At 40.2% G+C, this 10946-nt stretch overlaps 1 protein-coding gene across 1 annotated transcript; it reads right to left on the reverse strand.

The window, feature by feature from the left end:
• Positions 1 to 673: 673 nt before the first annotated feature.
• c2orf68.L (chromosome 2 open reading frame 68 L homeolog) lies at positions 674 to 10801 on the reverse strand. The gene is made up of 4 exons (NM_001096563.1): positions 10690 to 10801; positions 8798 to 8913; positions 7614 to 7729; positions 674 to 1508 (listed from the first exon to the last, which is right to left on the reverse strand). The coding sequence occupies exons 1-4, from the start codon at positions 10788 to 10790 to the stop codon at positions 1386 to 1388; spliced, it is 456 nt and encodes a 151-aa protein (NP_001090032.1). The 5' UTR covers positions 10791 to 10801; the 3' UTR covers positions 674 to 1385.
• Positions 10802 to 10946: the final 145 nt, after the last annotated feature.

A 10946-nucleotide genomic window follows, 5' to 3' on the forward strand; every position in this document is an offset into this window, starting at 1 on the left:
TCTAGGGAGACGGCACTCCCTCGAAATCCAATGGAACGAAACGTAAGGAGGAATCGGCACACAGGAACATCAGAAAAATGGGGTAAACCCCTTACTTGTTTATTACGTCAAATGATGCACAACGTTTCAGGGGCACGCCCCTTCGTCAGTGCCCCCGAAACGTTGTGCATCATTTGACGTAACAAACAAGTAAGGGGTTTACCCCATTTTTCTGATGTTCCTGTGTGCCGATTCCTCCTTTCGTTTCAAATAACTCAAAATCCACAAATAATAAAAAATGAGAACTAACTGCTAATTGTTTCACAATATTACTCTCTACATCATACTAAAAACTAATTTAAAGGGGAATAACCCCTTTAACTACAAGGCAGAGACGCAATGGTTTCAGCTGTAGTTTACCAAAAGGGCTCCCTCTACTGTCCTAAGAAAATCACTACGAAAAAAGAGTCGTTTTCTTATTCATTGACAGTTAAAATTACGGTTGCTTGTTTAACTAAGCACTAACTAAAGCAGAGTTAGAATAATAGAATGATTTTTAGAAAGCGCAAATCTTGACCTTATGAAAATACCAAGCCATTGCACTACTGGAATAACTACTGGATAGGGGGAGTAACGCTCCCCTTATTATTTTCCCCTAAACCTTTTACCTCTACCTAATAAAGAAAATCCACAGTTCCAGTTGTATTCTTTTATTCATTAAACAACAAATTTAGAAAAATCACATTGGAGGAAGGATCTGATTGGAGGTTGCATTATCTTACATTGCTTTGTTGCTGGTTTATTCTATACAAAGTACTTTACAATATAATAAATTACTTCTGGTTAGAAATGACAAGTGCTCTATCATATGACTGTTAAGACACTGTCAAGCTTGATTTAGTCATGTTACTTAATCCCCTAGCTTTCAGGCTGCGCCATTGTTACCCCCCTTCATTTCCATATGAGACAATATGAAAAGCACAATCTCTCCTTCCATTTGTAATCAACATTGTTTTTCTCTGTAAAACAGCTGGGCATATTTGTCTATTCCTCACACATTCAGTAGCATTTGCTGTCCCAACACCAGAAGTCTGTAGGGGGGAGTGTGGTGTATTGCTGATCTACGGATACTTTCCCAATAATACACACAGTCAGAACCCATGCCAATCCCAGCAATATTCTCTATGAGATCTCATACTGCAAACAACAAAAGGTCCCGGGATAAAATGACGGTAGAACATTTACTCTCCTCACTCCATACTTCATCCTCCACTAGAAACACACACTTCCTCTACACGCAGCTCACTTCCGACGGATGAAACCAGAAAGCAGTTGGCATTCCGCAGAAGACGGATATACGCAGCAGTCTGGCCTGGACATAAACGCTCTCCATTATGGGAATGAAGTCAGCGTTGGACTCTCCTCTTCGAGATTTCCTCTTGGATCCGCTGTTTCAGTGCCTCTCGCATGTCACCCTCTAGCTGGTTCTGATTGGAGATCATGGTGGCCAGCTGCTCTGCATCATCATCCTAAGCAACAAAACAAAGCATGGGTAACACCAGGGGTCCCCAACCTTTTTTACTCGTGAGCCACATTTAAATGTAAAAAAGAGTTGGGGAGCAACATAAGCATAAAAAAGTCCACGGGAATGTCAAATAAGGGCTGTTATTGTCTGTTTGATAGACCCTAAATGGACTGGTAGCCCACAGGAGACTCTCTTTGGCAGGACACCTGCTTTTTATGCAACCAAACAAGCCTGGAATTCAAAAATAAGCACCTGCTTTGAGGCCACTGGGAGCAACATCCAAGGGGTTGGAGAGCAACATGTTGCTCGCGAGCTACTGGTTGGGGACCACTGGGTAACACAGTTAGCCTCATGGCACACTATCCATTTAATAAAAACATATATTCCAGCAATATAGCATGGAGCCTAGCAACTAGAATGCTGAAATTACAAACTGGAGAGCTGCTGAATAAAAAGCTAAATAACTCAAAACCACAAATAATAAAAAAATATAAAACAAACTGCAAATTGTCTCAGAATATCACTCTCTAAAGATACTAAAAGTGAACTCAAAGGTGAACAACCCCTTTAAACAGCAGCTATTTAAAGGGGTTGTTCACCTTCGAGTTAACTTTTAGTATGATGTAGAGAGGGATATTCTGAGTCAATTTGCAATAGGAGAGGACCTGAATAGAAAGATGAGTAACGACCATGCTATAACATACGACAACCCTTTAAAACACGGTCACATTTTATTTTCTGGACTCCTGGCTGGCTCAGACTCTTCGCTGTATGAGAGCTGGCTTCCGTTGCCGGAGTCGGAACCAACAGTGCAGAAAGGGATAAATACTGCTTTTAATTTTAAGCGGGCGACTGTAATCAAGTAGTTCTGTCAATTTGAACCTTATTGTCCAAACACCAGTCCATGAAAACTGGAGGCAGTGATGGGCTATACAGGTATGAGATCCATTATCTGGTAATCCGTTATCCAGAATTATGGAAAGGCCATTTCCCATTTTCGCCAAATAATCCACCTTTTTAAAAAATAATTTCCTTTTTCTCTGTAATAATAAAACAGAACCTTGTACTTGTTCCCAACTAAGATATAATTCATCCTTATTGGAAGCAAAACCAGCCTATTGGGTTTATTTAATGTTTACATGATTTTCTAGTAGACTTAAGGTATGAAGATCCAAATTACGTAAAGATCCATTATCTGGAAAACCCCAGGTCCCAAGCATTCTGGATAACAGGTCCCGTACCTGCGCTTATATCCTTTGAGTACTCCAAGAATAAGTTGTTTCAATACATTTCTCTAATTTTACATTTTCCCTGATTATAAAATTATTCCTGGTTCCCTACAAAACGTAAAATGGAGGTTCTTTTCTTCTCTCTCTCTCTCTCTCTCTCTCTGAGTGCGGATTCCTTTGGAGAGTTATATATATATATATATATCTAAATATCTCTATCTATCTAAAGTGAGATAGACTGATAAACGATATACAGGTATTGGATCCATTATCTGCAAACCTGTTATCCAGAATTAAGGAAAGGCTGTCTCCAATAGACTCTATTTTATCCAAATAAACCAGCCTATTGGGTTTATTTAATGTTTACATGGTTTTCTAGTAAAGTTTTCAAGTAAAGGTATGAAGATCTAAGTTATGTAAAGATCTGTTACCTGGAAAACCCCACGTACAGAGCATTTTGGATAACAGGTCCCATACCGGTACAATTATTTAACTGAGAGGGTTAGTTCTATTTTTGCCAATGTAATAATTGGAAGTGACTAGCAGAGAGTAGTGAGTGATTTGACCCTATTGCCTAATAAAACATGACCTGGAACAGAAAATCAATAAAAGACACTATGAGATTCTATTACTAAGAAGAAAGAAAGATAAACAGCCATAAAATGTATTTAATAAGGATGCAGATAACAATCAGTGTTACAGATATAGTGCAGGGAAAGCCAGACAAATCATCATAAACCAGGCCGTGAAGATAAGGAAAGATAAGAGCACCCCCTGCACAGCATGACCAATGGACTGTACACTATTTTCACAGCTTGTGCTCGGGAGAGGGCAAGTGCTGCTGGGATGGGGGCAGTATAACGCAGCTATTTTAAAGGTAAAAGACAGGTTGGGGAGGGGGAATATGTTACAGCAGATTAACGCAGGATCTCCAGTATAGGTAGTTAGGCCACACTGGGGGCCAATATTAACATATTCTGAAAATTCTATATCCAGAATGAGATAAAAAGGACCAGTAACATCAAATTTTTTTTTTTAAATTCGTTAGTGTAGAACGAAAAAAACGACGGATCGCCTTTTCTGAAGAGGAGTGCAAGCAGATAAGTTATTTCTTAATAAAGACTTCGCGATTTAAAAGTTTAATTTGTCTTTGCGTTTTTTTTTTCCGTTCTACACTAACGAATTAAAAAAAAAAAATTGACGTTACTGGTCCTTTAAGGGGAATCCTACCATGCTGAACAGTCCCGGATTTGTGGAAAGACCATGAAGGCCCGGGCTTAGGGAAGCAGAATTTTAGGGGGGGCGGCTTGCCTCCCAAACACACGCCATTGGTTAGGAAGCACTGGGGATTTGCAGGAGATACAATATATTTTTTTTAAAAAATCCCTGTGCACCAATCTCCAGTACTCTGAACCTAATGCTGAAAATTTGCTCATGTGCACAAAGGAAGAGAAGGGGATTGGGCCGATGATTAGTTGCGGCCCGAGGGGCACCTGCTATGTAAATCCGGCCCTGATGCTGAAATCCCAGAAATATACCCCAGTGCCATTACCCCTGGTACCATGTTAATCAATTGTTTGTTTTTGATGGATTTGCTTTGTTTCTATAATAACAAGACAATACTTTTGTGATTTTCCTCCGACACTCCAAAATCATACAGGCAGGTTAATTGGCTCCTGATAAAACTGACCTTTGTGTGTGAATGTGATAGATTGTAAGCTCCGCTGTGACAAGGACTGATGTAAATGATGTATAATCTCTATAAAATGCTGCAGAATATGCTGGCGCTATATATAAAAAATGGGACCAGTTATCCAGAAAGCTCCAAACCTGAGGTTTTCTGTAATTCGGATCTCAATGCCTTAAGTCTACTAAAAAAATCATTTAAAATGTTATTGAACCCAATAGGATTTTTTGCCTTCAATGAAGATTAAGTAGTTGGGATCAAGTACAAGGTACTGTTTTATTACTACAGAGAAAAAAAATTGTTGTAACATATTTCATTAAAATGGAGTCTATAGGAGATGGCCTTCCCCTAAATCAGAGCTTTCTGGATAAAGGGTTTCCAGATAACTGATACCATATCTGTACTTTGAGTCTGATAGTTAACTATGCTAAGATAAATACACACTGAAGGCAAAACAATCCTATTTTATTTTTTTTAAACATATCAAGTGCTACACATTACACAAAGTCCCCTTTACCTGAAAACTCCAGATTCCCCGCTTTTGGGCTAACAGACTCAGTAGCTGTACTCATTATATAAATACTGTATACTTAATAACCAAAAGGATGGAAATTGACTCAATAAGAGTCCAGGGTTTCTAAATGACCCATGGAAAGTGTATGGTCATTCCCACCTCCTTAACCCCCATTTGCCTCTATCACAATGTTGGTTTATGGCTCTTTATCTCGGATTAATTTGTTCTGTGGAACACAGATGGTTATATATGTGCTTATCAGAGGCCTGCATCACCCTGCCTAGATTACATTCTAGCACTTGACCGGATCCCATTAGTGTCTGTAAACAAATGTCTCATTGCTTTTATTGGTCCCTTGTTTCATGTTGTGCCCTTTAAGTGATGTGGGTTTAATGCCATCCATCCTCATCAATGAACATCAAAGTTACTGGCACATTACAACTGCCAATTACTTTAATATGACCCGGACAAAACAAGTTAAAAGGCTACACAGATGTAAACTCTAGTTTGGCTTGAAGAAATGTTTAACCATTATGTTAACATTTTTGACCATGGAACATGGAAGAATCTTATTTGTGGTTCAATATGTAGAATGTATGTATGTGTAGGCACGTGTCATCATGCTTAAAGGTAAAGCTTAACTAAAGAAGCAGCTACAAATGCTGTACATTATGTTTTGGGCTTCTGTACCAGCCCAAGGCAACCACAGCCCTTTAGCAATAAAGATCTACGTCTCCAAAGATGCCCCAGTAGCTCCCCATCTTCTTTTCTGCTGATTCACTGCACATGCTCTGTGCTGCTGTCACTTACTGAGCTTAGGGACCCACTCACAATATACAGTACTCAGAATAGAAATGTCACAGTATAAGGCTGATAGTAAGGATGCACCGAATCCACTATTTTGGATTCGGCTGAACCCTTCGCGAAAGATTTGGCCGAATAACGTACAGAATCCGAATTTGCATATTCAAATTAGGGGTGGGAAGGTGAAAACATTTTTTTTTTACTTCCTTGTTTTGTGCTTTTGTGACAAAAAGTCATGCAATTTCCCTCCCCGTCCATAATTTGCATATGAAAATTAGGATTCGGTTCGGCTGGGCAGAAGGATTTGGCCAAATCCGATTCCTGCTGAAAAAGGCTGTATCCCAAATCCTGGATTCGGTGCCTACTGATTAGTGATTAATACAGATAATTACTACATGGCAGCACAGAAACCAGTGCAATTAGCATCAGAATTTAATAATCAGCCCTGTAGCATCAGCTTATATTACAGACCAACCTCATTTTCTGCTGGATAATTAGTGACGACCCCTAAGCTTAGCTTCTCAACAGCTGCTCAGAGCCCACTGAGCATGTGAGTGTCACAGACACTTTCCAAGATGGCATTTTTAGCCACATTCATTTTTAGGCGGTAGTTCTCCTTTAACAAATGCTTTTTAAAAGTACCATACCCCATAAGACCAGAGCACAGTTACCGACTAAAGCCACATGTATTTATAAATAATCTGTAGCCCTGTACAACAGGACGTATACATTATTATTATGTATTTATAAGGCGCCAACATATTCTGCAGTGCTGTACAATAGGCTGTATACAATATTATTATGTATTTATAAGGCACCAGCATATTCTGTAGTGCTTTACAATAAATGAGTGTATACATTGAACCTACAGATTTACATTTAAAGCAACCAATAACCAATCCAAGAGATGAAGAGGGCCCTGGCAAAAGAAGAATTTACAATCTATAAAGATAAGGGAATGAGACACAAGGTGTGGAAATAGGCAAGATCAGAAGTAAGCAAGGTGAGAAATGTAGCATAGGGTATTGTATATAGCAGCACACTGAAGCCATGCTAAGCTATATGAGAGTAATAAAAGGAATTAAAGGAACACTAACACCAAAAAATGAAAGTGCATTAAGGTAATTAAAATATAATGCACCGTTGCCCTACTATCAACATGTATTTATATAGCGCCAACATATTGCGTAGCACTGTACTATAGTACAACTGCCGTGTTTGCTTCAGAAATACTACTACTATAGTTTATATATACAAGCTGCAGTATAGATTCAGGGCAGCCATTCAAGGCTTAGGTTACATAGCAGATAACACATACACACTGTAGAATACCATTGTATTTTATTATCTGTTATGTCCTAAGAATCATGTGCCTTTTTTTGTTTTTCAGCTCAAATGGCTGCCCCCATGGCTAAACAGCAGCTTGTCTTTATAAATGACTGTAGGCTTTCTAAAGCAAACACATAACTCTTACCAATGCAGAACAACAGTTCTCTTTTCTGGTGTTACTGTTCCTTTAAGAGATCTTTTGAGGGCAGAGAAATTGGGAGAAAGTCAGACAAATTGTGGGAGCAAATTCTAGGGAAGGGGTGCAGCTGTTCAATGCAGGCATGTGAGGAGGCAACGAGAGAGGTGTTGAGGAGCAGGTCAGTAAAGGAGTGGAACAAGCGGTTTGGGGAGTATTGTGGGCCAGAAAAACATACTGCTTTGAATGTCAGGGCCATTAGTTTGAATCTTATTCTGAAAGATGGCAGGGTGGCATTGTAAAGGTGGCAAAGGCGAGTTATATGAGCCTAGCGACAGTATTCATTATGGATTTGGTGAGGGGACTACATACAAACACTGACAGATACAGAACACCAGCAATACACTCACCTCATACACAATAATAGAAGTGACCTCTCCTCCATCAGCTTCAAAATCGAGGCAAAAAAGCTGCGTTCCATTGTCATTAGGTTCATCCTTTAAGGTTTCTGTTGTATGTGCTTTTTCTGGGTTTCCATTAAGCATGCAAAGCATAAAGCTACAGTTCAGTCTTTCATTAACGACAAAGATTTCTTTTTAACATGTTAGCATTTAAGAACTGAATGGAGTAGGAGTTCTCAAGTCTTTTTTTGCAGACCAGGCGTCACTTTCGGAACGCCAGCCTCACCTATTTGAAACCTTACCAACAAATTTATAATTAAAGGGATACGGTCATGTGAAAACATGTTTTAGTGCTGCTCCAGCGGACTTCTGCATTGAAATCCAATTCTGGAGGAGCTGGGAAACTGACAATATGTCTAGCCCCATGTCAGATTTCAAAATTAAATGTAAAAAAATCTGTTTGCTCTTTTGAGAAACGGATTTCAGTGCAGAATTCTGTTGGAGCAGCACTATTAACTGATGCGTTTTGAAAAAAAACATATTTTCCCATGACAGGATCCAGTGACATTAAACAGGGTGACATTTACTTGTAACTTTACAGATATTTGACTACACAGGGTGATGCCTATCAATATTTAATCACTATCCCCCATATGTAATAAAAGGCACTAAGCTTGCCCAGGAGCAGTAATCTATAGCAAGACTGCTACTTGCTGATTGGTTGATATGGCTTAACGCTCCTGGGCAAACGTAGTTCCTTTTTATTACCTAAACCCCTATAAGTCTATGTGGATTGCCCGAGCATAACCTCCTACATAGGACATAAGATAAACACTTGTGCACAGACTTTGTGGGGCAGATTTATCAAGGGTCAAATTTCGAAGTAGAAAATACTTCGAAATTCGACCATCGAATTAAAATACTTTGAATATCGAAGTCGAAGTATTTTTCAGCAAAATTGACCATCCTGCAATCGAAGGAAAATCGGATTTCAGCGATCGAACAAAGGATTTTCCTTCGACCTCTAAAGACTTAGGTTTAGGATGGCGAAGTATTGAATTTGAAGTTTTTTAAAGAGACCGTACTTCGAGTCGTAGGATTTTACTTTCGAATCGAAGTATACTATTCGATGGTCTAAGTATCCAAAAAAATACTTTGAAATTCGACATTTTTTTCTTCACAAATTCACTCACCTCTCTGGCGGGGATGATAGACCTGCAGGTCGGGCTTCTTTTGGCGAGTAGGCCCTGGCGTATACCTTTTCTTCTGTTTCTCTTTGGCTTGCTTCACTTCACGGTCATAATCATCCCTTGGCATAAGAGAAGGAGAGTTAGTGAATGGCACCAACTGTGCATGCAGTTCAAAGGGAGTTGCCAACAAGAGCAGCCTAACCTGGCATGGCATTTTCCAGTCAGAAATGTATTTATTTTAAAAAACAAATTTAATTCAAGACAGGAATTATTTCAAGAGATGGTATTTACGGCATCAGTATTGTCCCCTCGGTGTGACTCTTAATTACTCAGATGTTTAGGGTTAAGGCTGATAGATATGCAGAATGCCCACCACTGCCAATTTGCTCCTTTTCTGAAGCGCTGGCTGCCAAGGTTTAGAGGGATTCTGTCATGATTTTTATGGTGTTGTTTTTATTTCTAAATTACACTGCAAATAATTCACTCTACAATATAAAAATTAATTCCTGAACCAACAAGTGCATTTTTTGTTGTAATATTGGTGTGTAGGTGCCATCTCAGGTCATGTGATTTCAGAAAGAGACAGTACTTTTGGGTGGAACTGCTTTCTGGCAGGCTGTTGTTTCTCCTACTCCATGTAATTGAATGTGTCTCAGTAGGACCTGGATTTTACTATTGAGTGTTGTTCTTAGATCTACCAGGCAGCTGTTATCTTGCGTTAAGGAGCTGGGGGGAGGGGTGATATCACTCCAACTTGAAGTGCAGCAGTAAAGAGTGACTGAAGTTTATTAGAGCACAAATCACATGACTGTGGGCAGCTGGGAAACTGACAATTCATCTAGACCAGGGCTGTCCAACTGGTGGCCAGCTAGAATGTAGATCGCTGGCAGGATGGCACTCGGGACACTTTGATTTCTAAAGTCGCTCCGAAGTTGCCTCACAAGAAAAACTTTGGGCGACTTCGGAACGCTGAATCGATCCGCGTGCCATGGCAGTTCGGGGAGATTAGTTGCCCGAAGAAGCAATTTGTCGCTTGCTGACTAATCTCCCGAAACAGCAGCGTGTGTCTCTGCCCGATGGCTGCAATCTATACTCGTACTTCAATAAAGACCTTTTTACTACAACTGCCTGGAGAACTGCTCTTTGAGTGCCTACCCTACAAACAATACGGTGATATCAGCTCCCTTATGCTGAAAGCTCAGGACAGAGCACCTGGGCCTCGCTAGGGTTGCCACCTGGCCGGTATTTTACCAATCTGGCCTATAAAATGGTTGATCCCAATGTTATTAATAGGGGAAAAAAGATAAATATATCGGAAGGCCGGTATTTTTTTTTGCAGAAAATACGGCAACCCCAGTCTCCTCATTCATGTGGCGAGTCTCTCTAAAAGAAATGTTTTGCTGATGACACCGTGAAATATTATCAATAAATGGGACAGCCTTTTTGGAATTGTAATGGCTGCCTCCACTGCCAACAGGGGTGTAACCCATAGGTGTAGGGTCCCTAATTAATTCACAGTTTCAATATCTTGGCACCATGATGACCAATGTTTTGGGGGAACTAATCTGATTTGCTGCGGGACCCTGTATTTTTTATTTACACCACTGGCCACCTTACAGTTTATCTACATAGAAACTGGAATTTCTAAAGCAAACCAGTCATTTATTCAGAAAAGCAACACTACTTTCTACTTGAATGTATAGAGGAAGTCCTGGCAGCTTTAAGGTTCACTTGAAGTGCATGAGAAATGCCCTTGGAGATATGACTTAACAGGCACAAGCATGACCTACAGCCCAATGGGCAACGCTGCATGAATAGCTTCTGCATGGCATGGTGTTTAACTTGATGTTTATGATTCTTAGAGAAAAAGTTCCGGCCGCTTCCAGCCCTATTACCTGGCGAGCTGATTCCGCCGGATATGGTGAACGAAGCCGTGGCTCATATTCAGTCTCCCACCAGGCACAGCTCTGCCCTGCGCCTCCCCTTCCTCCTCCATACTCCCGGCACTACTCTACTAAACACACTGGCAGTCTGACAACCTTTCAATACCAATTTGCTGATAGGTACTATATCCGTCGCAGCCGATTGTCGCAGAGATACGGATTGTGTTTCGGCTCTCGTAGCCAATCACTACAACGCCGTATTCAGCGGT

This window comes from Xenopus laevis, chromosome 3L (genome assembly GCF_017654675.1).
Source record: "Xenopus laevis strain J_2021 chromosome 3L, Xenopus_laevis_v10.1, whole genome shotgun sequence".
NCBI classification, from domain to species: domain Eukaryota; kingdom Metazoa; phylum Chordata; class Amphibia; order Anura; family Pipidae; genus Xenopus; species Xenopus laevis.